At 45.8% G+C, this 27974-nt stretch overlaps 3 protein-coding genes across 15 annotated transcripts in view; 2 read left to right on the top strand and 1 right to left on the bottom strand.

The window, feature by feature from the left end:
• SLC7A6 (solute carrier family 7 member 6) overlaps positions 1-14063 on the top strand; it is a 33580-nt gene extending 19517 nt beyond the window's left edge. For all 3 annotated transcript variants that reach the window (XM_045533417.1, XM_045533419.1, XM_045533418.1), the window contains 8 exons: positions 733-858; positions 3048-3192; positions 3859-3982; positions 4202-4305; positions 7453-7549; positions 8876-9025; positions 9135-9318; positions 9696-14063. In XM_045533417.1, the coding sequence (XP_045389373.1) occupies positions 733-858; positions 3048-3192; positions 3859-3982; positions 4202-4305; positions 7453-7549; positions 8876-9025; positions 9135-9318; positions 9696-9790 (1025 nt within the window). In that variant the 3' untranslated portion in view covers positions 9791-14063. The remainder of the gene's footprint in view (positions 1-732; positions 859-3047; positions 3193-3858; positions 3983-4201; positions 4306-7452; positions 7550-8875; positions 9026-9134; positions 9319-9695) is intronic.
• On the bottom strand, positions 10624-20298 carry SLC7A6OS (solute carrier family 7 member 6 opposite strand). Its single transcript, XM_045533421.1, has 5 exons — positions 20075-20298; positions 19675-19953; positions 16236-16442; positions 14862-14982; positions 10624-13915 (listed from the first exon to the last, which is right to left on the bottom strand). The coding sequence occupies exons 1-5, from the start codon at positions 20264-20266 to the stop codon at positions 13785-13787; spliced, it is 930 nt and encodes a 309-aa protein (XP_045389377.1). The 5' UTR covers positions 20267-20298; the 3' UTR covers positions 10624-13784.
• Positions 20299-20355: 57 nt separating this feature from the next.
• PRMT7 (protein arginine methyltransferase 7) overlaps positions 20356-27974 on the top strand; it is a 54551-nt gene continuing 46932 nt past the window's right edge. For 9 of the 11 annotated variants that reach the window (XM_045533413.1, XM_045533409.1, XM_045533408.1 and 6 more), the window contains exons 1-3: positions 20356-20441; positions 25187-25364; positions 27679-27715. In XM_045533413.1, coding sequence (XP_045389369.1) covers positions 25270-25364; positions 27679-27715 — 132 coding nt within the window. In that variant the 5' untranslated portion in view covers positions 20356-20441; positions 25187-25269. Of the gene's footprint in view, positions 20442-22142; positions 22178-25186; positions 25365-27678; positions 27716-27974 lie in introns of those variants that run through there. The other 2 variants (XM_045533404.1, XM_045533414.1) reach the window with 2 other exon arrangements.

The raw sequence follows: 27974 nt of genomic DNA, 5'->3' as shown, positions 1-27974 counted from the left end.
GCTTCAGTTTCCTTATCTATACAATGAGAATAGGAATGTCTATATTTGGGGCTTATGAGAATTGGTAGAGAGAATATATGTGAAATCATCAGGCACATAACAAGTTTTTTGTTTTACACTTACATGCAAAACATTGTCTAATTCCTTAGATGACCTGCCATCTGCATTCAGATTTACCTTATTTATTGATGGGTCTCTTTTGTTCCCATTCTCTCATGTGGCTATAGACAGGTCTTGTGCTTCTTGTGGTTTGGAACCTTGGGAGTCTGAATGGGGAAGAGCGAGTAAAGTCAGCCATTCCTGGGCGTGGAGGGAATTTCCACAACTGGAGCTGGCTTTCAGAATGTGTGAATATGTGTTCACTGCAGCTGGGGTCATAACTGGATCATAAAAGTAATCTGTGGGGACAGAGTGGCTCCTGTCTGTGGTCTATGACAGCCAGGTAGCAAATAGGAAGACTGGGCCCTCGTGACAGGGAACAGAAATGGGTGGTTATTTTGCAGCCTTTGTATGTTTGAATGTCAACAGTAAGGGGACATTCATGTGTGCTGTCAGCTGCGGCAGGTGCAGGGTGTCCCCTCATTTTCTTTTTCTCCTGATTCTCACAGATCCATTGGTCCCTTTGCCTTAGGTGGGAAGGGCCAAAGTGATGTTCTCTGTAAAGAGAGGTTGGGCCTCTCTCTGTGCTCTCTCAGTGCAAACCTGTAAGTGATTTTATGATTTTTCTCCTAGGTCTGCTGACATTTGTGAACTGTGCCTATGTCAAGTGGGGCACACGTGTGCAGGACACGTTCACTTACGCCAAGGTCCTAGCGCTCATTGCCATCATTGTTATGGGCCTTGTTAAACTGTGCCAGGGTAAGAGGGGCCCAAGGTGGGAAGGGGGGTAGATGTCTTCAGGAGTTCCTCTGGATTCCCTGAGGAGGACATGGGGACTCTGTTAGCTTTACTACTCACCTCTTTCTGTGTACATGCTAGTATGTGTCAGTGAGTACGAGAGGTGACAATAAAGTTCTTCCTGGGCTTCTTGGGCCAGGCTGGCTCGGCCAGGTGGACATTAGTCAGCTCCTCCCTCGGGGCTACTTTCCTCTATGGAGGCTGGGAGCATTGCAGGAAGCCAGCCAAGACCCTAGGAGCTCTTGAAGCTTGGGTCATAATTTGGTCATAAAAGTATAAGGATAGAGTGGCTCCTGTTTGTGGTCTGTGACTGCCAGGCAGCAGGTAGGAAGACTGGGCCCTCCTTGAGTGGGAATGGAAATGGGTGGTTATTTTGCAGCCTTTACTTTTCATCTGGACTCACATTCAGCATTCCTTCCCAAAGGCAGCTCTTGGCAAAATATGAAAATATTGTGAAATTGGCACTGTTTTTCCTGTATGTCGGATTTAGAAAGCTTTTCATTCCTGGATCAGAGCCAACTGGCAGTGAGGGTAACAGGCCTATAAGATCTCCTGGGCCCTTACAGAAGTCCTGAGGTGTCTTTGTTTCACAGTCTGGTTCTGTCACTCAGGCTGGAGTGCCGTGGCGTGATCATAGCTCACTGCAACGTCAAACTCCTGGGCTCAAGTGACCCTCCTGCCTCGGCCTCCCTGAGTATCTGGGACTACCAGTGCGTGTACCACTGCACACAGCTAATTTTTCTGATTTTAGGAGAGACAGTGTCTCTCTTGCTCAGGTTGGTCTCAAACTCCTGACCTCAAGCAATCCTCCTGCCTTGGCCTCCCAGAGTGCTAGGATTACAGGTGCAAGGCACCGAGTCTGGCCCAGAGGTGTCTTTAACCAAGGATGTCTCAATCATTTCACAACCCAGTTCTCTATGCCATCAAACCCCAAATGTGGCTGTGTTATAGTCACCAGGGGAGCTGAGACCCTCATCTCAGACCTATTAGATCACGTGCTGGTTGGTTTGTTGTCTTATAAGCTGCGCTTTTAAGAAGTGCCCTCAGTGATTCTTAGGCAGCTGTTCCAGCACCTTTGTGCACTTACACCAAGTTAGTACAACTAGCCATCTGGATGACCCTGGTGACTCAGAAGCATATTGGGGTCAAATTGGGTTGTTGAGCAATCCTCCCCTCAAGGTCTGTGCCTTAGGGAAGCACTGCTGTGTGTGATGACTGACACCCCTGGAGGATGGGGTCTCTATTTTCCCTTCTCTTGTGGCACGCTCAGCCCTTTTTGCCACATTGATAGCTGGGTCTAGGTTTTGTCCAGGGCATGATAACAGGTTGCCTTAGAAGTCTGGATCTTGTTAAAAACCCCAGTGTGTCCAGAAGATCTCTGTCCTGGGAAGCTGAGTGCTAATCCTGGGCTTTCAGGTCTGTAGTCTCCAGAGACCTCCAAGGAGAATGACAGGTGCCTGGGCCTTGGCTGGGTCCCTGAAGCCTAGAGATGGGTCAGACCTAGCCCAGGCACATGGAAAGCTAAGAAGACCTCAGTGATTTCCTGCCCCCTGAAACCGTAGCCACTGCAAGCAGAGTAGCAGTGTTCTCGCCATGAGACTGATAAACCCATTGAACCAAATTGTGCAGTGGTCTGGGCCAACAAAGGTGCTTCCACAGAAGTTCTAATTATCAGTGAAAAATAACTGCTTTATGTTTGACTGGGTTCTTTATAAAAATAGGAAGAAGAGCTGTGGCCTGCTGTGAGGTCACTTGGAGGAAATGGAAATTCTTGAGGGTTTTGGAAAAAGTGTTGTCACATCAGAGGGCAATCAGAACTGCCTTTGTTTTTCTGAGATTGCCTAGTTTTACTAAAAGGGTATGAACTTTCCTAAGGGAGTGGGTGGGGTGGTAAAGTACAGGGAGCTAGTAGTTGTTGATCTTTTGGTGTTAAATTATGTTTTTTTCTTCCCCCTGCCCTCTTGTTTTTTCTTTCTTTTCTTGTCCCTCCCTGTCTTCCTCCCCCTTTCTCCTTGTTTTCATCTTCCCTTCCTCTTTGTTACTATCCCTCCCCATCTTCCTCTTCTCCTTATACCTTCCATCTGTCCTCCTCCCTTCTCCTCTGACCTGTCACTTTTCCCTGAACCCCTCACCTGCCTTTGCCTCCACAGGACACTCTGAGCACTTTGAGGACGCCTTTGAGGGTTCCTCCTGGGACGTGGGAAACCTCTCTCTTGCCCTCTACTCTGCCCTCTTCTCTTACTCAGGTTGGGACACCCTTAATTTTGTAACAGAAGAAATCAAAAACCCAGAAAGGTAAAGGCGGGATCACACTCTCACTCCCCAGCTTGGCTGGAACTCCTGCTGATAGTGGGCATGCTTGCCCTCTCCCCTCTCCTTCTCCCTCTGCCTCTCATACTCCCTTCTCCTACTCCCCCTTCTCCAGGTAGGAGGGGCTGAGTGCTAGGACGGAGTGAGTGAGTGAAGGTGGGGAAGCCTTTGGGTCCTGGCCCACATGTTCACACCGCAAGGTCCCCAGAGTCCTTCTTGGAGAAGAGGTCCTTCAGTGGGACCCAGCTGGGGTGAAGGTGTTAGGACCTTACACCCTGATGCTGAGACTGCAGCCTGCAGAGCCAGAGCTTATTCTGGCCAGCTGGGTTCCCAGTCTGGCCTCTAGTCCCCAGAGGATAGAGTTCCTTGTCCTGAGATGGAGGAGGATTATGAAACCCTGTGGGACAATTGGCTCTACTGTGGCAAGGATCCAATATTGTTCATGACCTATCTTTACAGAGAAAGGTCTCTCTCTCTCAGTAGAAGTAGCCCAGGGCGTGGGATGCTTGCCCACCCTAAGCCACAGGGCAAGATGAGTCTGCCTGAAAGACCTGGAGGCCAGTGAACTGTTAAATTCCAGAGGAGACTTGATGAACTTTGATCCCAAGGAGAGGTTGGTTCTAGGTGGTCCTGTCTCACTTGTCCTGACAGAAATTTGCCCTTGGCCATTGGGATTTCTATGCCAATTGTGACGCTCATCTACATCCTGACCAACGTGGCCTATTACACAGTGCTGAGCATTTCAGATGTCCTTAACAGTGATGCCGTGGCTGTGGTGAGTCTGTTGTTCCCTATTTGCTTATCATCTCATGATACTTAGCCCTCCTGAATGGCCCAGTCCCTCTTTCTGTGGTCCCTTCAGCTCTGTAGGATGAGGTCATGTGTCTAAGCCAGAGGGTGGGCCACTCAGCAGTGACTGCATTTGTCCTGAGATCATAGATGCAGGAGGAAACCCTGTCCTCTGTTGAGTTCCCCTTCTGTGCTCTGCCCCTAGACGTTTGCTGACCAGACATTTGGCATATTCAGCTGGACCATCCCCATCGCTGTTGCCCTGTCCTGCTTTGGGGGCCTCAATGCATCTATCTTTGCTTCATCAAGGTACTGTACCTCTGTATCACTGATCATGGACTGCAGTGTTGAATTGTCTGGGGCTTTAGGTATAAGAGCTCCTTTTTTCCCCATCTTCCTCTCATGGGCATACAGGGTGTATATATGTGTGTGTGTGTGTGTATGTGTGTGTACACACGTGTGCTTGCTTTTCTGCAGATGTGTGTGCCGGTAGCTCATGCTTCTGTCTAAAATGAGGACAGATTGATAAAGGGTGTAGGGGAGGAAGGCAATAGCTTGGAGTAGTGACCCTGGCACAGACCAGGTTCTAGACTCCTCGTGGGTTATGCTGCAGCCCTAGGATTCATTCCTTCAGTGAATGGTAACTGGGAACTTGCTGTGTACCAGGTACTGGTGCCATGTCCAGGATGACTGCCCCTGACTTCCTAGAAAATGCTGAGGCCATCAGGTAGTCTGCTCTCCTCTCTGTACAGAGACTTAACTATAAAAGCAATTGTTCTTCCTGCTGTTGCAGAGGAAGAAGCAGGTCTGCCTTTTCTGGTTGACTCTTCTACCTGGTCTCAGGGGTCCAGCACTTTCTCTCTTCCTCTGCACTCTGCATCATCAGTTGGTCCTTGTCTTTGGTAGATGTTCACATGGGGCCAGCTCTCCCCACGCTTCTCTCATCTGCACTTAAAGAACTCACAGAACAGCTTTTCCCACTCCGTCTTGTCCATACTGGATGCACTTCTTGAGAGAGTAGTCTGCTTTTCACCTTTCATTCATTTTTCCACCCACTATAGTTTGGTTTCTATTACGTGAAAAATATTCTTATTAAGGTATGTCTTTCTTAGCCTGCTTTTAGTCCTTACCCTACTGGACCTCTGAAGGGAGTGAGGCTGACCACCTTCTAATTCTGAAACTATTCTCATGGCTTCTGTGTCACTTGATACTTGAGAAGAAGGCTTCTTTCCTGATTTCTTCTCACCCTATAAATATTGTTATCCTTAGGGCCAGGAGTATAATAGCCCTTCAGTAAATATTTACCACTTGAACACATAGAAAGATGAATCAATAAAAGAAATAGTTTGTCCCATTCATTCTTCTTACTGGTTTTCACACACCAGTCCATGTTCTTGGGGCCTCCCTGGGGCAACCAGAGAAATAGAGAGATCAAGGCCTTGTAAAAGAATACAGCATAATGGCCGGGCGCGGTGGCTCACGCCTGTAATCCTAGCACTCTGGGAGGCCGAGGCGGGCGGATCGTTTGAGCTCAGGAGTTTGAGACCAGCCTGAGCAAGAGCAAGACCCCGTCTCTACTAAAAATAGAAAGAAATTATCTGGCCAACTAAAAATATATATACATAAAAATTAGCCGGGCATGGTGGCGCATGTCTGTAGTCTCAGCTACTCGGGAGGCTGAGGCAGTAGGATCGCTTAAGCCCAGGAGTGTGAGGTTGCTGTGAGCTAGGCTGACGCCACGGCACTCACTCTAGCCCGGGCAATAAAGTGAGACTCTGTCTCAAAAAAAAAAAAAAAAAAGATAAAAAGAATACAGCATCATGTACTCTCACCTGAGCCTGGTGCGGCCAAGGTTGTACCTGACGTTCTTTACAGGCTGCCCCACCCAAGATGGTGTTTCCAATAGCCCCACCCTTATTGATGCTCCAAGACTTCTCAATTGGCTCTGCCAGTTGTCCCAAAATAAATACTTAGCATGTAGTCGCCCTCCTACTTTACTCAGATGTCTTGTGGCATTGACAGGGTGGGTCCAGAGGGAGGACTTGGAGAGAAAGAATCTATACCAACACATAAAGGGGCCTGCAGAGACGTCAAGATAGAACACAATTGTTTCTGCCTGTGTTACCGTCTTCACATTTTCTTTACTACCCATGCAGCTACCCTTGATTTTGTACTAGACATCTTCGCCTTCTTTCCCCTTCTGGCATCCTCTCTACCATATTTCTCTTCTACCTAGTACAAATTATTAACCTTATGAGCCAATTATGACATCTTGCTCTAGACAACTTTCCAGGTGATGGTATGAACCCCTGTGGCTCCACCTGGATGGGCACCCAAGTATCTCAGACCTCCTATGCACCCCACATGTGATTTGTCTCCAGTTGTGCTGTTGTGGTCCGTCGGTCTTCCCTGCTTGGCCTCTTGATTTTTCTCTTGGTGTCCGCCCTTTCCCCTAGCTCAGACATGTACATGTATACAAACACATGTGTACACACATGAGCACCAAATTTGGCATGATTGAGGTTGTCATATTTGTCTTGTTCTCTCTTCTGCTGGGATGCCCACACTCATTCAAAGTTACAGATGGCTCCCAGTATTTGTTCAGACTTCACAGCATGGCCTTGTATGCAGGTTCTTCTCAACACCCTGTTCTCACACTCTTATTCTGGGACAAGAGATACTGTAGCATCAGCCTCCAAAGAGGCCATACTCTTTCATGCCTCCAAGCCTCTTGCCTTTGCACATGCTCGTTCCCCACCTACTCACTTGCTTCTGGCACACTCCAGCTCTTCACAGCCCAGCTATGGTCATCTCTTGCAAAGCTTTTCGCTCCTCCACCCTGTCCTCAAGCTTAGTGAGTCCTGTGTACTCCATGATGCTGCTGCCGCCTACCCTGTGTGGTGTTTCATTTCCCTACCAGTCTTTCTCCCAGTCAGCAGAGCTCTTTAGTTACAGAGAGGAAGCCTAGGTTGTCTTTTTGACCCCCAGGCTTACCCTGGCCTATGATACATCAGCTCAGCGAAGATATATGGAGGGCACAAACAGAAATCTGGCTGGTCTTCTTTACAAAGCCATTGTGTTAGCTATGAATTTGTGGGATGACAGAGGAGGGGTACCCGTGGTGGTGTGGAGTGGGGTACCAGTGGGTGATGCAGGGTGAGGCATGTGTTGGATATTAGTGAGGTATCTGTGAGTGATAGTGGGTTCCATGGCTGGGGGCCTGAGATTGTCAATGGATAACTGTGGGGCGGGGTGGGGTGGATGGGGCATTCCTGGGAGTGGTGAGGTGCCCATCCTTGAAGAGAGTGGAAAGATCTGTGGGTAGGTTGAGGATGTGGGATGCTCCTGAGAAAGTGTCCTTTGCTTTTTTTCTGGGTCTCTGAGCCTAGTTTGAATGTGGAGTGTGGGTGTATGGCTGAGCAAAAATATCCTGCTCATCCTTTCTTATCCTTCCAGGTTGTTCTTCGTGGGCTCCCGTGAGGGCCACCTCCCAGACCTTCTGTCCATGATCCACATTGAGCGTTTTACACCTATCCCTGCTTTATTATTCAATGTAAGTCCTGCGGGGGGAGGGTGGGGCTTGGGTGGATCCGTGCAGTGCTCCTAATTTGCGCTAAGTTGTTACATAAATGTCATAGGAACCTTGAGAAAGGCCTTACTTCAAGATTTGAAAAACAGTTCATTTTTTGTTATCATCTAGTTCTTTTATGGTTTTATTATTTAAGTTTCAATTTTGGATTCTTCTGCTATTTATATTTCCACATATTGAGTAAGGTGGGGATTCACTTAATTTTTTCTCAAATGGCTAGCCAGCGATACCGGTATCATTTATTGAACAATCCATTTTTCCAGTTTTCTAACTTTTACCATATGAAAGAAATAATAGGTAATTTTTAGGGTGTTTAATATGTACCAAGGACAATGGTATGCCCTTTGGATGTATCATTATCTCAACTAGTCTTCTCCATCAGCAGCAAGCCTCATTAGTTTAGCTTTATTCTGCATATCTGAAAACTAAGGAGGGAATTTAATTTTATTCCCCTCTGAATTTTCCTGGCAATTCTCACATTTGTCTTGATGAAGTCTGGTATCATTTTGTCAAAATGATAGAAAAATCCTCTCATTATTTTTGATTGGGACATTGCATTTATAAATTTAGGAGGGGAAAAATAAATAAATTTAGGAGAGAATCTGACCTCTTGTTTATAAATCAGTTACCTTTTATCCTACTTTTCTCCTCTTAATCCAGGGTCCTCCCTTGTCTCCACAGAATGGGGTGTTTTAAACCCTTTGTGGGTAATTCAGGGTGAAAAGATAGGTAGGGGGAATTCTACATTCTTGAAGTTTAAGCAAATCTGACCTTGTTCTCGGACTGTAGTCCCTGACCCCTGTCCTCTAGGAATCTTTTGTTTCAGAGGGCAAATTCTATCATAACCCTATTTTGATCCATTTTGATAATTTGCATTTCTAAGGCCCCAGCACAATGAGATTGTTCTGGAGGCATTTCCCCCATTTGCTTGCCAGGTAATTGGGACCCAGGTGTTCCGTGTTGAGGTTGGTGCATTGAAGTGTGGAAGGCCTCACTGTCTGCCAGTGAGAAGGGGAAAGCAGTCTGGCTTGTTACTGAAGTGCTTGTAAGAATGGAGGCGTTCAGTGGAGGAAGGGCTCCAACAGAAGAGGGAGAGATGCTGCCTTTTGAAGGTTCATGTAGAGAATGGACCTGTCTGATGCCAAGGGGTCACTGAAAAGATCTGGAGGTACTCTAGTGAAGCCACATCCGGTCCGGCACTGACTGCTGGATGGTGGAGTCTCCTGGGGTGGGCTGGTGGTTATGATGGTCCCTCCTCCTCCCCATCCCTCCCCATCCCTCCCCCTACAGTGCACCATGACACTCATCTACCTCATCGTGGAGGATGTTTTCCTGCTCATCAACTACTTCAGCTTCAGCTACTGGTTCTTCGTGGGCCTGTCTGTCGCTGGACAGCTCTACCTTCGCTGGAAGGAGCCCGAGCGGCCCCGGCCTCTCAAGGTCAGCAGCTCTAGGCAGACTGGGAGGGGGAGGCCATCTCAAAGTGTCTTCTTGCCCGTGCCGTTTCCTCATCCGACCTTAATTGATGTCTCACCCCCCTCCCTTTCAGCTGAGCCTGACTTTTCCCATCGTGTTCTGCATATGCTCCGTGTTTCTGGTGGTTGTGCCCCTCTTCAGTGACACCGTTAATTCGCTCATTGGCATCGGGATTGCCCTCTCCGGGATCCCTGTCTACTTCCTGGGTGTTTACCTGCCAGAGTCACGGAGGCCAGTCTTTATTCGGAATGTCCTGGGTGAGTTTCTCTTTGCCCCATCGTCAGTCAGTGGCTCTGTGTGTGTTTGTGCTAGTAACTTCCCTCCCATACTCGTGATTGGCTGGAGGCCAAGAGACTGGGCTGCTCACGACTTCCCTTTCTTGAGAAGCTATGACTTTACTTCTAACTTTAGTGTCCTACTTAGGGGTTAAAGCACTACCTCCTGACAGTGCAGTCTACCTAGGAAGATGAGGAGTCATGTATCACACTCTGTTTGGGCATGGGACAGAGGACAGTGAGGCTTATTGGGAGGGGCAGAGCCTGGCGTTCTGGGTTCTCAAGGGACTTGTGGTGTTCATATGGGGGCTGTAGCTAGATGTGTTCACTGAATTCTGTGCTTCTTTATTTTCATTTAGCTGCTGTCACCAGAGTCACCCAGCAGCTTTGCTTTTGTGTCCTGACTGAGCTTGATGTAGCTGAAGAGAGAAATGTTGAGAGGAAAACTGACTAGAGGCCAGAGGTGACTTCCCCTGAAGCCCAGAAAGCTGGCCACAGGTGGCTACGGCCACCAAAGTCCTGATAACAAGACTGTATGGGCCCAACTCTCCTGAATTAAAGGAGCCTGTTGACCCATATCATATAAGGGTTCTCAGGGCAATGCTCACTGTCACTGGTACGCTCCCGGAAGACACTCAGGGTCTGGGGCCAGCCTCAAAGTGGGGACTTCAGAGGATGGGGGGCAGGTTGGGGAACAGGGGAATGGTCATTTTGTTTTACTCCTGGTGGGTAGGTGCAGCTCTTACTTGTAAGTTGTGGGGGAAGGAGTGCTAGGTTGCTAGCTAAGTCTGGTAGCTTCTGAATTTGTTATCTGAGGTTTGAACCAGGAGTCTCTATAGTGGGGCTGCTTTATGGAAATTTTTCATCTGACCAGGTCCAAGCATCTGACTTTAGAGGCCTGAAATGCTACCATTTCTTCCTCTGGCTCAAAATCCTTCTATGGGGAGAGAGTTGTATTCCATTATTTATTGTGATATGATTTAATCCAGAACGCCAATTCTAGGAAAGCATTAGCATTCATTCATTCATCTACAGGATGCAACAGGCTGACTATTTAAAAATTCAAAGTACCCGAGTCCCTCTGCCCTATGTGGTGGTAAGTCAGACTCTGATCACAGATTTTATGTTCGTTTAGCACAATCTTCTGTTAAGTCTTATCTGCAACAGTGAACTTTAAAGATTTTTCTACTCATGGACCTGTTATATGTTAGTATATAGATCACGTTTTAAGTCCCTGGCTCAGGTCCAGCAAGGGCAAATGAACAAATTCCTGAGTCAGAAGCCTGGTAACAATGTGAAGGATAATCCTTTATTTTAATTGAGACCATGGGTCTTTGTTCTAGTTGATAGAAAGTAAATCTCTGGGTTTCTGGCATGAACTTCAAGAGGGCCAAAACTGCTCTGCAATTCAGGTGGACCGCCTGAATTCTTTCAGCTGTCAGTGGCTTGGAGAACATTTCATGGGCCCAAATCATCAAATAACTTGTTTCTCTCTGTAAGGGCCAGTGTGAGGGACTGCTGTGCAGACCCAAGCAAGCCTACCCTGGTGCTATATAAGAGGTCATTGTCTTTTTTTGAAAACCTCACATCAGGCTGCATCCTCCTCTTCTGTCTCTGGCACAAGGCTTTGTTTACATTTGGAGCTGCCTTGGTGTGGGTCATCGGAATAATGCACTCTTCTCCTGCCGACCTCGCTGTGCTCCTGAGGTCTGGTGGGCTTCAGTCTCAGGAAGAGCTTGGTACTTGTGGGGACTTCTATTTTCTCCCTGTGGAGATCTGTGAAGACTGGGAGAAAAGCCACTTCAACCTCAATCTGGCTCCTCAGCAGACTGCATGAACGGAAGCAACCAATTCCGGTGCTCAGGCTGGGCTTTGGCACCCTGGTCAGGCCAGAGCAGTAGGTCTGGCCTAATGGATCTTCCTGCATGGGCAGGGCAGCTGCATTGGCTTGTACAACTGTTTTGTGATACCCCCACTGTCATCCTGGGCCCAGAAGAACCAGCTGACTTGGCACACCTCACGGGCCTCTGATCCTTATGTTTTGGAAATGGTCAACAGTAAAGTCAAGAACTATGAGGCAGTCTTCCTTTCTGACCATTCTTCTCCACCAAACTTGCCCAGTCGCAGACAAAGGAGTAACCTTGAATACACCTGCTCAATAAAGAAGATTGAAGGGAGCATGATCACTGTTAACTTGGGTTCAGGGCTTGCATCTGTGACAACATGGGAGGACGTTCCTACTGTCATGGGTTGAGGATTTGTATAGCAATTTCTTGCCTGACGACAGGGAGTCTTGTGCAAGGCTGACTTACCTAAACTATAAAAACATGATTCCTATCTGAGCCAAGCTGGCACCTATCCCAGGGCTCCTCTGGAGCTAATCCTTGAAGCAACGTGTGCTTATCTTCAGGACCCCTGACTCTGGCTTTAGATTTCTCCACCCAATAACCAGCTAATCCCAGGAATTTGCTGCCCCCCAGTGGCTCCTAAGGGAAGAAATGGCCTCACACTCCAGGTACCCCAGTACTTGCTTAGCAAGCCATGTTATCCCTTTCTCATTTTTGGATAATGAAAGCATTTTTCCCTCTGTGCTGGATCCAGACTTCTCCCAGGAACCCTTCTGTGGGCACAGTGCCAGAGACTCCCTACAGCACTCAGGCTTCATGGTGGAATTAATTTCTGCCAGTTCTTTGTTGTTTCCCTCCATAAGTCCTTCTCCTGGTGTGCTAATCCCCTCTAAAGTGGGTACAGTGTGTGACGTTGTCAGCCCTTTAATGTTGGCGAAACTTTAATGAGTACATAAACAGTAGTGAGCACATGATAATGGCACAGAGTGGTTTTTAATCCTTCATTTCTATGCCTATAGAAGGAAACTAAGATGACTAGTATTAGACACGGAAATTGCTGCCTCTTAATTACAACACCGAGTTTGTGGATACTTAGAATGGAAAAACTAATAGTCGATTTGATGGTTTAATTAGCTACAAGAGTAGGGCCTGAGCACACAGAATTTAATCACTTCAGTAGGTTTAACAACTCCACGTAGATAGGAACTAATGTAAAGGCTTATAAAATGGACATAAAGTCAAAGAATGGGTGGAGGTAGGATGGAGGAGAGATGATTGTGAAATCTTAAAAGAGGTGGGAAGAACCCATGTCCCTGTGTAATTCACTTTCACACAGGATAGTGAGTCAAACTGTCAGAGGGCAAGAGGATACCCCTTGAATCGAATATTCTGTGTGTTGTTTCCCTAGACCTGTCCTGTGCAGTACAGCAGCTACTAGCCACACGCAACTAATTAAATTAAAGTGAAATATAAATTAAAGACTCAGTTCCTGAATTGCACTAATCATATTGCAGGTGTTTGACAACCATATGTGGCTAGTAGCACTACTGCATGGTGCAGACACAGAACATACTCATCACCACAGAAAATTCTAGTGGACAATGTTATGCTAGAAGAATAAACACCAACCCGGTCAGAACAAAGGCAGCTGTGGTTTGGGGAGGAATAGGGACAGAGAGTTTGCTCGTGGGAGATACAAGTTCTGGTAACAAAATTGGTCTTATTGATAACAGTTTGTTTTGGGTGAGTGCTACGAATACTAAACATTTCTCCATGGAAAGCCACATTCAGAGTGTGCTTTCTTTTTCCTCACTTGCCTTGAGTCCTTAGTGTCTGTGATCAATTTTGAAACTTCTGTCTCACCACCCCTCCCCCTTTTTGTGTAAGTACAATGGGAAAACACCTTAGATATTCAGATTTAAAAAGTTTTAAAGGGATCACTTGTTTGCATGGTCAAAGCTGGTTTTTACTAAACACAATGTATCAACATTCATACATATTCTGTTCATTGGCACCACTGCCAAAGAAAGACTTCACTCTTTATAACCATGTCAGAGTCTAGCAGCAGGGAGGCAGAGACAACTGTTACCTGAAATCTCCCACAGCTCACAGAGATTCTACTTCTTGCCCTAATGGCCATTACTATCTGCTGTGCTGTATAAGGCACCCACTGTAGTCCTTTTAGATTCCCTCTATTAAAAAGAACAGGCTTTTACTGGAGGCAGGCAGCCTAGTGGTGTGGGAAAGCAGAACCTGATTGCTGATGAAACAGGAGCCTCTCCTTCCCTTGTGAGTTCAGCATAGGACAGCTGGAATGCCAGGAGTAATGCCTGTGCCAGGAAACTAAAGGAACCTTCATTTTTACATTCTTTTTTTTTGCCCCCCAGACTGTAGGTCACTTTTGATTGAGGCAAGGGTGCCCTACTATTAGTAGAAGAGACTTACTCCCTTAGCATAAGTTTCCACTGTGGTGGGATGGTACTGTTGGATAGACTTTTTCCTTCCCCGTGTTAGGCTAGGAAACCTAAGAGGAAGTTACCACAGCAGATAATATTGTTGTCACAGGGCCTGTGGTAGAAGCTCATGGATGTCACAAGACCATCAGTCCGAATCCAAGTCATGGGGGTTCTCGTAGCCAAACTCCTTCTGTACATCCAAAGGGTATTTATTCCACATCTGATGTCTGCTGCTGCCTCTTTCCTCCTCACTGAGGCTGTTATATTCATCAGAGCCTAGAATGAGATACCAGGAGTGGTCTCTTAACTGGAGAATGTATGTATGATTTTTTAGGCTATCACAAGAGACCCTTCCCTTCTCATGAAGTTTATTTTCTTGTTCCCTGTTACAAAATACTTAATAAAGAAAATCTAGATTATAGAACATTTTTTTAAAGCAATTGTATTTCTACTGTCTAACTCAAGTCCCTTAAAATTGGACTATTTTGTTACTTCCCCCCTAAATACAGGATTTCTTTTTCTGTTACAATAGTTGCAGTCATATTGTAAATATTTTCGTACTTTTCTCATTTCAAGGTATTACTGACACCTCCCCAATAGGATATTACATTGTTTAACTGTTCCTCTGTTATGAGACTCCAAGAAATTCTTTTTGTTGGCATTTAGAAGGACATAGTCACCAAAAGAGCTATGTTGCTAGGCATCTTTCTTTTCTCTTCCCAGAGGTACCAGGTCTGTGTTGCATCTTTCTGAAAACATTTGTTAATGCAGCGGTTTCCTCAGAGGTTAGATAGGTGACTCATGAAAACCCTGGACCCATTCCTACTGGTGAATCTCTTTCTCCAATACCTTCTTGATCGGAGCAGGAAAAGAGATAATGAATGAGCTCCATATTTTATGAACCTCAACCACTAAAGTAGGTGTAGTATTGTCTCATTTTCTGGATAGAAAATGAGGCTCAGTGAGGTGAAGTAATTAGCCCAAGATCCACAGCTGGGCAGTGACAGAACTAAGGATTTAAACCCACCCCTGAGAGACATTACACACCCAGAAGTCCCGTTGGAAACACTGGTCTTTGTGTGTCCTACAGTTCAACTTGGGTGGATGAGCTATAGCAATTCAATAGCAGAAAGGAAAAGCCAGTTAAGATGTACCTGTCAACTATGCTTACACCTCAGTCTTGGATCCTACCAGTCCCTCCCCATCCAGGGCTGCCACCCACCTCTGGAAGCTTCATCTCCATCACTGCTCTCCTCTTCTGGGTACTCATTGCGCCAGTTGTTCTCACTGTTCTCGTCATCTTCATCGTCATAAACATCCTCTGTTTCTTGATCATCATTCACCTGCACACATCAGCACAACATGAGTCAAAACTTCTAAGGTTATGTTCTTTGGGGGAAGCTCTTAGCATACCAGCTTGTGGAGATGTCACGTAAGCATACCAAGTGAAAAAAGGGCAGACTAGGAGCTAGTTTGATTCCTGGTGCACAAGAGACTAGTAATCTTAGGCTATATAAGGGAGATATTAATAGTAGCCCTTCTCCAGAGTCAAGCTCCAGACACCATGTTCCTGGTGGGATAGGCTGGACTCCACCACAAGGGAACACAAGGTAAAGAGGAATGATGGCTCCCAGCCATCTGAGTCACTTCCCCCCTAAACACAGGATTTTCTTTCAATGAGTAATGGCAGTTATCTTCAAATTCCTGGAGGGCAGCCAGGTGGGAGAGGGATTATAGGAATGGGTGAAGCCAAAGGCTAGAGCCAAGACCCAGGAGCAGGAAGGCAGGAGGGCCATACAGGTGGGTGCCTGAATGCAAATCTATGGTTCCAGTGCAGGTACAGGATACAGTGCTTCTCTTCCAGTGCGAGTCTCACAGGTCCCACCTCAACTCTTTTTGTTAATATTTTAGAATTTAAGAATAATGGTATCAGGACCTTAGCTTTCTTTTTACTTATTTGATCATAGCTCACTGCAACCTCAAACTCCCAGTTCATGTGATCCTTCTTCCTCAGCCTCCTGAGAGTAGCTGGGACTATAGGCATGTACCAGCAAGCCTGGCTAATTTTTCTACTTTTTGTCCAGACAGTGTCTTGTTATGTTGCTCAAGCTGGTCTTGAACTCCTGACCTCAAACCTTGGCCTCCCAAAGTGATAGGATTACAGGCGTCAGCCATCCTGCCTGGGTTAAAGACCTTAGGCTTTCTTCATCCAAGGTTTTATCCTCTTTTAAGATACAATTTCAGAAATAGCTTTTGTTGTCATTAATGTTAAGAATTTCTGGTTCTGTTTTTTGTTTATCTTATTATAAGTCCCTATGCATATTTTTTAGTGGATAGGTATAAATAATAAAGATTATGTTGCAAACCTTATAAAAGAATTCATTAAAAGCAAAAATTATCAGTGTAGAGGCTTTTCTCTAAAATTCTCTGCACTAAACCCAGGTTCCTTAATGGCATTAAGAATAAATTTTTCCTTTTAAGCAAGACAAGAACTAAGCACAAAGTTGATCAGGACTACAGCTCAGGGAGGCAAAGCACTGTGACTAGAGAAAGAGCTCAGGATGACTCATGCCCCCGTTCTCATGGGCCCCCTTACCAGCTCCCACTCTTGGCTATAGGGCTGCACAGAAAGGATGTTCTCAATCCACCCTGAAGTGGCCATCTCCAAGTAGTAAATGTCATACACATAGTTGTCGTGCTTTTGTTCCTCCTGGTGCCTGACTCCTGGTCCATCCTCAGATATAGTTAACCGCTCACGGATCAACTCCACAGAATTGCAGAGGATCACATCTGGGTCAGATGTCTGTAAGGAAAACAGATTATCCATGTATGACTCAAAACATGATGTTCCAAGAAGAGGAACTTACCAGTTGGGTAAAGGAAGCCTCCTTAGAGTTCTCTATCATGTTCAAGACTCTTGCCTCATGCATTACTAGTATGTTCTTAATTAGCTATGAAATTAAAAAATTAAGAATCTTTATAAAATCAAAGTGTAGTTCTTTTGAGATAGAAATGTACAAAATAGCTCTTACTCTTTTGTGCTTGGCTGATACAAAAGAGCCAATGGGAAGACTGACCTGAGGAGAGGGGAGGGCCAGAAGAGCTAGCCAGTCTTGCTCCCCAAGCTCTGAGTGAGACCTGCTTCTGTAGTTTTTGTCCAAATTCCTTTGGTATGATATTCTCCCTATGGGGATCAATAGGCCCACCCCAGCACCTCTACAGCTGACCCTGAAATGGGTCTACATTTTGTGCAGCCTCTTATAAAGGCCAACAGGTGATTCCTGGGACCCCTACCATCACCCATCATTTGACTTGCCCTCTATGACATCCTGGTTTTAACCACAAACTGGGAGTAGAGTCCCCTATAATCTCTCTGCTGCAAAGAACAGCTTTAAATGGAATGCCCCAAAATAGAACTAGCCCAGGTAAGATGTGCTGTAGTGCTAACAGGCTGTGTTATCCCAGGCCCTGGTAGCACACGTCAGTTTGGAGACCAGGGAGACATGGTGCCGATGGCCCCTCGACAGGCTCATCACCAGAGGCCGCACAACTCAAACTGGACACCATACGGGAAAGTGGGGACTGTCCCATGGCCAAGGCAGACAAGGGGAGACAAATTCTATCACTTACAGGCTAAAAGGAATTCTTCCTTTTTCCAAAATCAAGAAAGGAACTAGAGATGTTACTTTTTGTGCAGGTTCTTGAGCAAACTCAAAGTTGTTTATGAGGAAAGTTCTAGCTCCAACTCACAAGTTCCCACCCTCAGCCCAGGCATTAAATTATGCAGCCATTAAAATATGTACAAGTCTGACAATACAGAAAAATGCCACAGAATTTTATACTCAGAAGTAAATAAACCAGGTTTACTCCAGTTACCTTTGGGCTGGGGATAAAATGGGCGATTTTTTTCCACCTTTATTTTGCAATATTTTTTCAAATTTCCTATAATGATCATATATTTTCATAAAAGAAAAATTATTTTTAAGTCTGTCCATGTGTAGGATTATGCATATTTTCAATTATATTACATGTAAGCATTTTGCACTATTAAACACACAAGTATTTTCTCATATTGCCAGTGTTCATGGTTATCAATTTTAACTCCAGACAGTTGTATGTCAACTTCTTGGATATAATTTTTAGCCTTCATATACAGTGCTGCAATGATGTGCCATTTCCTGCCTTTGAAAAATGGGTATATCTGCTTCTGGAAATGCTGTCGGTTAAAAAAAAAAAAAAAAGAAGAAGAAGAAGAAAACAAAAAAAAGAATGAAAAATGGGGATAAAAGTATCTTAACTCATAGGGTTTTTTGTGAGGATTAACTGAGTTAAGAGAAATCATAACAAATATTTAGCACAGTACTTGACATGATTACTTAGTAAACCAACAGTAGCTTTCATGAATACCATAGCTGTTTGCTTGTGCTGAATTATTTTCCTAGGATAAACCTTGTGAGTGGAATTACTAGATAATAGGAACTGAACGTCTTCCATTTTTTAGATTTCCTATTAAATAGTACTTTATTTGTTTAAGACTGAAATGATGTCAATTCAGGGGAAACCCAGGATAAATGTGACATAGAAATACTGTCACTGATTTTTAAATTTCTTTAGATTTTTGGATAGCTTTAGATCCAAGACACAATAAATTTATATATTTTAAAAATAGGCCCCCAAGCTATTTTTAGTACTCCTAAGTGTAAAACCATGCTGTTTTCCAAAAAGCCTTGCATCAGTCTTAATCCTATAATTGTGTACCCTTTAAATCACAGCCTTGCCAGCAGTGCTATCAACCATCTTTTCTGTGCTAGTCTAGTAGTAAAGTACCTCCAAGCATGCTTTAAGCTTAAATTCACAATTTTTTTAAATCCCTGTGCAAACATTTCAGATGTGTTTTAGAGTCTGTATTGCTTTATTGGGAAAATCTCTGTTCATATCTTTCATCAGTTTACTAATTTTGCTTGTAAAATTGAATGAGCAATGTAATTGATGTGATTCCACTGAACATTGGTTTACTTTTAAAAATTTATAACTCATGAATAGTATGGAATTAGTTTTGGGGAATGATGTGGCTACAGACATCATGCTCAAAGTTCTATACAGTTATGTTAGCACCATGATTAAATATTTTTGCTTGCTGATTCATTTTTTATTGTCATTTAATTTTTTAAACTTCAGAAACGATTAATTTGAGTTTTTAAAAAATATTTATCAAGCGTGGGCATACCTTACGTTGAGTTTCCTATTTCTGTGGCTTTGCTGCATGTAGTAGACTTTTTTTGGGAAGTGAGTACAAACTTAGTTAATGCAGTGGAAAAAGCACTGGATTACATATGAGAAGATGTGCATTCTAGACCTAAATCTTCCTCAAACTTAATATACTACTCAGGTAACTAACTAGTCCCTTAACATCCCTTTGATCAATTTTCTCATTTGCTCTATCTCTGCTTTGCTCCAGTGATCCCGAATCTCAACCAGGATAGAAGGCAATGTCCTTACAAGTACCTACAGCGTCTAGCAGGCATCCTTCCCCTAAATCCCTCACTACTTTCCTCCAGCTCACTGGGCCGGATGCACACTAACCTGACAAACACCAAACTTGGCTTCAGGGCCTCTGCACTTGCAGATTCTCTGCCTGGAAGTCCTCTCAATACCCACAACGCCCTCCCATCCACCTTATTCAAGTCTTCACTCAAATGTCATTTTCTCAGTGAGACTTTCACTAAAATGGCACCATTCTTCCTACTCCCCCCCCCCACAGCCCTTATCACCATCTGACATTCAATTTACTTGTTTACTGTTTCTCTCCTCTACCTGAATGTTAGGTCTTCACAGCCACATCCACAGCATCTAAAAACAATAACTGGCACATCGTAGGCTCTCAGTTAATACACAGTAGGCCAAATCTATAGAATGAGGCCGTCAAGCTAGATGGATTATCCATCCCTAAGGTGAAGCTGTGTGTTGCTCTCAGGGCCAGACTCTGGTATTACTGTCGCGAGAAGCCCAGCACCCGCCTCTGGGTGCGGACTCACTTTGCAGGGGTCCGCAGCGGCAGTCTCTGGTTCTCCCTCCTCGTGGACCAGGTCGAATAGCTGGAAGCCTGAGTCTCCGGCGGCTTCTGGGTTCCCCGACGCGTACTCGGACTCCAAGCAGCTCGAGGTGGACCCCAAGGATCGGCGACTGGAGACCACCCGGTAGCGGCCCTCCTGTCGGATCTCCCGAGCAGACGCACGGAGATCGCTGCGGATACGCTGCTGGCTGCCCCGGGATGGGTCCAGAGCAGCCCGCAGGAGCGGTTGGATTGGCTCTTCCTGGAGGGCGGCAGAGAAGAGTGGCGGCGTAAGCATGGGTTCGTGAGGGGGTCAGGGATCCAGTCTTATCCCCGCTGCACCCTAAGACCCCCTCCCCACCGGTTTCATCCTCGCCCAATACCTGGGAGCGCACGGTGGCCACCAATTGGAAGACATTATTCTCCGCCGCTCTCTCCACATCCTCTGGCAACTTCTGGGCAGCCGAATCGACTGCGCCGCTCCGCAGGCGTTTACAAGCGAGCACAAGAGCCTCGGCAGGCTCCGCACTGCGCTTCCGCTTCACTCGGAGCACAGCTGTCCTCCCGGCCTCCATAGCGGCTACCGCGGAGCACTGTGGGAACGGGCCGGGTGCGACAGGAGAGCCGTCAAGCTCCGCCCCCGGCCCTGCTCCCAGCATGCTCTGCGGTGCAGCGAGTCCTCACGCTCGCGCGCTGGCTGCGACTAGATGGCTGTAGCAGCTGAGGCAAAGCGAGTGGTTCCGGCGGCAGGTGAGGTGCCGGGTGTGCTGGGGAGGTGGGGTCGCATTTGGGGTCCTGGGTGCTACCAGCATCTTGTCCTCGGGCCCAGGGCTTTGTTGCAGGGTCCTGGCTTGGACGTTCTCGGACGCCAAGGTAGGCGTCTGTTCAGGACTCTCAGGGATCTTTCTAGAGTCTGCGTGTGGCGGCTCGGAACGGCCTGGCCCGCAGGGTTCCAGGCTGGCCGCGGCTCTGCAGTGCAGTGGGGTGACTTTAGCTTGCGGGGCTGAGTCTCTTTATTCGTGCCTGGCGCCTCCGCTCAGCCACGTAGATTGGACCGCAGTAGTATGGGGCTCCAACCACCGCACCCGTAAATGGGCCACGGTTCTCTGGTTCACGGAATTGCTGATTGCTTGCTTTCCCCACTCACTGTTTTGAGTAACTGGAACTAGTCCATTCCCTACACACTAGCCAGAGTGGTCCTGCAAAAGCATACACCCAACGTACACATGCTTCTGCTTAAAAAGAACAAAATCCAAACACCTTTCCGAAGGCAACAAGGCCCAGCTTGATTTTAGAAGCCCACTTCTCATCTCCTGTCATTTCTTTTGCTCAGAGTGCTTTAGTCACTCAGGCTTTGGGCACATTTTGCTTATGCACCCAGTTCTTGTACGTTCAGGCCTCTTCTTGGCATATAAAAACTACTCTTCCCCAACTCTTAACCACTGTCTTGCAGGTCTCAGATGCCACCTTCCTCGGAGTCCTTCCATAACCATGTTTTCTGTTTTCATAATGCCCTGTGTATTTCTTTTCTTATGTGTTTCTCTTTTCATAATGCTCTGTGTATTTTTTATTTATTAATAGTGGGTAATTGTTTTGTTAATTAATTAATTAATTAGAGTCAGAGTCTGGCTCTGTTGCCCAGGCTGGAGTGCAGTGGCCAATCATAGCTCACTGCATGCTTCAACTGCTGGGTTCAAGATTCTTCTTAGTAGCTAGGAGTCTCACTGTTTATATGACTATCTTTCTTCGGTTAGAGTCTAAACTCTTGAAGGAGAAGGACCTTCTCTATCTCGTTTGTGGTGGCGGCCCCAGTCCTTAATGTAGTGCCTGGCAAATAGAAGTTACTTAATAAAATTTTTTCTTTCTTTTTTTGAGACAGGATCTCTCTCTGTTGCCTGGGCTAAAGTGCAGTGGCATCATCATAGCTCACTACAACCTCAAATTTCTGGGGTCAAGCCATCTTCCTGCCTCAGCTTGCCTTGTAGGTGGGACTACAGGTCCTCGCAACGGTGACCACTAATTTTTCTGTTTTTCATAGAGATGGGATCTCTCTATGTTTCTCAGGCATGTTTCCAACTCCTGGCCTCAAGCAATTCTCCTGCTTTGGCCTCCCAAAGTGCTGGGATTATAGGTGTGAACAGGTGGGCCTGGCCACTTAATGAATTTTGATTGAACGAATGAAACTAATTTATTCAATGTATTCAATGTGCGTGATTGTCTAAGCCTTTTTCATCTGATGAAGTACCTTATCCCTCTCACCATCCTATCCATCTTTTAAGCCTTCCCTGAACAATCAGCCAAATATGTTCTTTTTTGTTTGTTTGCTTTTGAGACAGAGTCTTGTTTTGTCTGCCTGGCTAGAGTGCTGTGGCATCGTGATAGCTCACTGCAACCTCAAACTCCTGAACTTAAGCGATCCTTCTGCCTAAGCTCCTGCCTAAGCCTCTCAGGTAGCTGGGACTATAGGCACGTGCCACCACACCCAGGTGAGTTTTCTATTTTTTGTAGAGATGGGGTCTCACTCTTGCTCAGACTGGTCTCTAACTCCTGGCCTAAGTCCTTCGGCCTTGGCCTCCCAGAGTGCTTGGATTCTGGATGTGAGCCACCATATCTGGCCCAAACGTGGTCATTTCTATTTCTGCTACAGCATTTGTTGGATACAGTTTTCTAAGGCGCATTACTGATTCTGGTAGTTTCAGATATTCTTGTCTTTGAAATAAATATTGGTACATGAGATAGAGTGGATTATAGCAATGGTTTTCAAACTGTAGGTTGAAGCCCACTGGCAGGTTATGAAATCAGTTTAGTGGATCATGACCAGCAATTTAAAAAGTGAAAAATGAAGCTGGACACAGGTGTGCACTTGTAGTCCTAGCTACTTGGGAGGCTGAGGCAGGAGGATCACTTGAACCTAGGAGTTTGAGGCTATAGTATGGACAGTGTGATCGCACCTGTGAATACCCACTGCACTCCAGCCTGGTAAGAGCGAGAGCCCTGTCTCTAGAAAAAGAAAAAATCAAATGAAATTGAAATGAAATAGAACATACCAGAGAGTCTTGCTCATAGGAAGTCTAAGTATCGTTTTATGAAACTTTTAGTTATAAGTGAGTGTGCAGATGTGTTGAGTCTCATTGTAAAGTATATTTGTTACTGGGTTGTCAGAAAGTATGAAAGCCATACAGGGGTGGGGAACCTGTGGCCTTGGGTCCTCATGTGGCCTTCTGGATCTTTGAGTGTGGCCTTTTGACTGAATCCAAATTTCGCAGAACAAACCCTTTTAATAAAGGGATTTGTTCTGTGAAGTTGGAATTCAGTCAAGGGGCCACACTTGGGGATCTGGAGGGCCACATGTGGCCTTGAGGCCACAGGTTCCCAATGGACTGGAATTTTCTTTTCCTTTCTTTCTTTTTTCCTCCTGGACTGGGATTTTAAAAGTAGACTTTTACTAAAGGACAAATTGACCACCTGACCTAGGCCAGTGACTGCCTGAGTCTTTTCAGAGAAGGTTGTTTTTCTTCTTCTTATGTAAGAATTCACTTACTTACTTAGTCTGGATGACTTCAAAAGAAAGTTTTAAAAAACCCCAAAACTCTGGCTTAGGAATGTTTAGGAACCTGTGGAGTAGGCATTCTTCTTTCTAAAGTTTCCTGAAGATGCACCAGTGTTTAAAGGAAGGGGAGTATGGAACACCTCTTGTTTTCTGAATGGTAAGAGGGGTGTGCACTGGGAGAGCCCATAGCTGCTGAGGAGTGTCTTCAGACTTTGAGCTGTCCTGTTTCTGCTTCCTGGAAACAGGTCTTTGGGGAGACAGGCCATACAGACATGAATGTGGTGAGATTTTATTTAGTTGAAGCAAATTTTTCTGAGATGAAGAAAGACTTTATAAAATTGCCTTTTTTTTTTTTTTTTAATGACTCCAGTTAATTTTATTTTTGGCCTCAGGTCAAATCTCCCAAAGGGTTTCTCAGCAGTCACTTCATAGAGTCTCTCACAGAGATGACTCCACCAAGTAGAGTGGAGTCCTCTGGAGGCCTTATCGTCACCTCAACCCTTGACTTCTCCCGTCACCTGGGCTCCAGTCTCTGTCCAATGACCTCAACACATAGCCCCCAGTTTGAAGGTGCCCTCAGCCTTGGCAGAAACCACATGGACAAAAGTCTTGTAGAGCACAGTGCCTTTGGGCAGCCTGATAACCAGATCCACAGCCCCCGAGTTGCTGGAATTGGGCACGTAGGCCTCCTTAATATGTCGGACTCTCCTCCTCCCCAGCTCTATATGGGCACCCGGGTGCCAGTGGAACTGGCACTGAGTCCCGAGGATGTTGCCAGCATGAACATAGTGACTTCCCATTTTCTTGATGCCATAGTGTCTGCCTGATGACTTTCCACTGAGGTTTTTGGAGCTGCCACGTGTCTTCTTGGATGAATATCTGATGGCAAGAGCTGTAGCTAGAGCGGGGCTCAGCAGGACCACTGCCTTTGTCCTTATACTCACTTCCCATAAAATTCCTTTTAAAATTAAGTTAATGGCCAGACATTGTGGCTTGCATCTCTAATCCTAGTACTCTGGGAGGCCGAGGTGGGAGGATCGCTTGAGCTCAGGAATTTGAGACCAGCCTGAGCAAGACTGAAACCCATCTCTACTAAAAATAGAAAACTTAGCCAGGCATGGTGGCACGCACCTGTAGCCCCAGCTACTTGGGAGGCTAAGGCAGGAGGATCGCTTGAGCCCAGGAGTTTGAATCCAGCTTGGGCAACATAGTGAGACCCTGTGTTCCCATCACCCAGTTGAAGGAGAAAAAAAAAAAAACCCTTTTCTTAATACTTTTGAATTCTGCTGTGTGGCCCTTTTTAATCCTATCTCTTTCCCTTCCTTCTTGGAAGTAACCATTATCCTGATTCCCTGCTATGCTTTTTCGTGTAACCCCTGAAGAATGTATTATTCTGTTTTGCATGATTATAAATTTCGTGCAAATAAAGTCAAATTGTGTGTGTTCTGTGATTTACTGTTTTTATTCATCATATTCCTGGCATTATCCATGTTTGTGTATGCCAGTGGTTATTATCATTTATATGAAGGTTTTCCTGGTTTGTCTTTGTAGTTTTTTTTAAGCTAGATGTTCAGTGTACTAAGGCAGTATTGGTGGCATTTCCTTAGCACCACCCCATTTCCCCTTGTTTTCCTAGCGGTTTACTGTGCTTTTTACTTCCCCTTCTCACCTGTTTTTACCTGAGGGCTGCACACAGCTGAACCTGTGAGACTCGTTGACCCTGTTAGAAGCACTGAGGACTGCCAAAGTTTCCAGACATCTTAATGAATGTGTTGTAGTTTCTGATGTTACATGCTGAATATAAAACCAAATAACTCTCGCTGGAAAGATTAAAATACTGATTAACAAATACTTTCCGTGGCTTTGATATCTTTGTCAATTTTTTTTTCCTCCTTTTTTTTTTCTTTTCTCCCCTCCACATTTTTGGGCATCATGATGTTAATAGATTTCTGACTGTCAGACCTGTCCACAAGAAGTGAACTGGCAAGGCTACTTTTCTGTCCTAAAACTGGGGAGCAGATTGGTATCATGAAAGTCTTCTGCGGGCGGGCCAACCCGACCACGGGGTCCGTGGAGTGGCTGGAGGAGGATGAACACTATGATTACCACCAGGAGATTGCCAGGTAACAAGGGTTGCTTCACGATCGGCTGCAGCTGAATGGGGCACTTGATCTTAAAGCAGATGCCTTGGAATCCAATTGAGTGTGGACTAGGCTGTCACCCAGTGCTTACAATCAGGGCAGGTGTTGGTCTCCAGCATATCTGCTCAGCCTGGTAAGTGTGTGTGGAAGTTAGGCAAAGTCATGCCTCTTTGGAGCATCAGACATCATGGAGCAGCCTGGTTAGTGTCTCAGAGGATCTGTTTAGTGGAGCAAAGAGGACCCAAGGCTCAGTAGTAATAAAGTTCACGAAATTTAATCGTTTACTTTCTTCATTGATACGGTGGCACATTTATCATATGATTAAATTCCCTTGAATGAAAAAAGTGAAAAATGCTTTTGTCCTTGGAAGAAATGTTTAAAAGCAATGCAAGTTGTTAATTCTATCATTACGTGCATTCAACATGGCAGCATTGTGCTAGGACTGTGGATACCAAGATGAAGAGGATCCGGTTTCCATCTTAAAGGACCATGCAGTTTTGTGGAAGAGATAGACATAGAAAATGACAGCACAGTAAGAGAAAGGCCACTGAAAATGGCCACAAAAGGTCACAGAAGCAGCAAGAACTTCTGGACTTAACAGTGGTGATGTCTGAGTGATTTCTTGAATCTAAAGGGATGGAAATTGAACTCTGAGCAGCAGGGATTACATGTAATCTTCTTGCGGGGGGCCATTTGAGGGAGTGGCTAGCAGTTTAGTGTGGCTGGAGTATGGTGCAAAAGTAGGGCTGTGGCGAGAGAGGCTGCTGAAAAGGTAGGCAGGGTGGTGTGAAGGGCCGTGGCAAAGTGCAGGAAGAGGAGCACGAGTTTAAGTCTAGGCTCTACCACTTAGCTCTGTTGGCCAAACTACTTAGCCTTAGTGTAATAATATATGATAAGACATACCTCAACATGATACGTATCTCACCATATAATACCTTTATCTTGGGGTTGTTTGATGATGGAACGTAGTACAGTGGCACAGATTAAGAGCACAAAAATATTACTCCATTTCTAAAGATTTTGGACATTTTCTGAGCGATTGAGATGTCAAACAAGGGGGAAAGTGGGTTGGATTGCATTTGGGAACACTAACCGAGAGCAGTGTGGGAAGGGGGTTGGAGACCATTTGGGTGGATTATTGCAATCCCAAGGGAGCAGCAGCAGCGGTAGAGAAAGGAGGAGACAGCTTGAGGGAGCTTGCATTTGGTAATCCACTGGATGCAGTGACGGAGGGAGGGAGAAAGTCCAAGAAGCACCAAGATTTTCTGGTTCAAATGGCGAAGTTCATGGAGCTGCTGTTACCTCAGAGGAAGAACCTGGGAAGAATGGGTGGAGACAGAATTTGCTGCTGTTAGTGATAGTTGAAGCTGGGAGAGGTTGCAGTTGCTCAGGGGGCTGTAGAATGTGAAAGGTAGAGGGTTGAAGAAGGAATCCTGGAATAGCTGAGGAGGCAGCAGGAGAACCAGGAGGGAATGGCCAGTGTGGAAAGGAGGAAAGGGGGAGTGTCCAGCAGGGTCAGGGGCTGCTGAGAAAGTCCTGGATGCTGACGACTGGCATTAGCTGCATGAGAGAGCTACTGGCACTTACTGAGAGTCATGTCAGTGGGTGAGTGGGTGATGAGGCCAGGAAGATGGTGAGTGAAAATGCTGTGGACATGCTGTGTGTGGAGGTACGATCCTGCATTCTTGGCTGCTATGGAGTCTGAGGTGAGAGAATTGCTTGAGTCCAGGAGTTTCAGGCTGCAGCTGCAGTGAGCTACAGTCGTGCCACTGCACTCCAGCCTGGGCAATATAGTGAGACCTCATCACAGATGAAAAATAATTTAAAGTGTGGGCCGAGCGCAGTGGCTCACGCCTGTAATCCTAGCACTCTGGGAGGGCGAGGCGGGTGGATCGCTCGGGGTTAGGAGTTCGAGACCAGCCTGAGCAAGAGCGAGACCCCGTCTCTACTAAAAATAGAAAGAAATTATCTGGCCAACTAAAATATATATATAGAAAAAATTAGCCAGGCATGGTGGCACATGCCAGTCCCAGCTGCTCGTGAGGCTGAGGCAGTAGGATCGCTTGAGCCCAGGTGTTTGAGGTTGCTGTGAGCTAGGCTGATGCCATGGCACTCACTCTAGCCCGGGCAACAGAGCAAGACTCTGTCTCAAAAAAAAAGAAAAGAAAAATAATTTAAAGTGGATGACACATTTGTTCTGTCTGATTTAGGAATGGATTTATATATCCAAATACTGTTATGTGTTGATGTGTATCATTATTAGCAAAGGTTTCTGACCTGTCTTTTGTTTTTTTAGGTCATCCTATGCAGATATGCTGCATGACAAAGACAGAGTAAGTGTAAAACCTATACACTGCAGGTGCTTAAGAAGGTCCTTCTATCAGAGTGCTTCCAAGAGGAAGGCAATCTGGGCAGAGTTAACCAGGGCTGGATGAAGGGAGACACCACCACCTGCCCAGCCATAGGACCAACCCTGCCACATGCCCTCATCCCTCTCCTGCCTTGAGCTGCTCAGTTTTTAGGCTTCACCTTGCAACCTCTTCCTTCAACTCTCTGAGCTTCTGAACCAGCCGGATGGGACAAACCAGTCAA

This window comes from Lemur catta, chromosome 20, assembly GCF_020740605.2.
Source record: "Lemur catta isolate mLemCat1 chromosome 20, mLemCat1.pri, whole genome shotgun sequence".
Taxonomy (NCBI): domain Eukaryota; kingdom Metazoa; phylum Chordata; class Mammalia; order Primates; family Lemuridae; genus Lemur; species Lemur catta.
The sequence above is the reverse complement of the archived record's forward strand: the minus strand, read 5'-3'. Positions and strand labels throughout refer to the sequence as shown.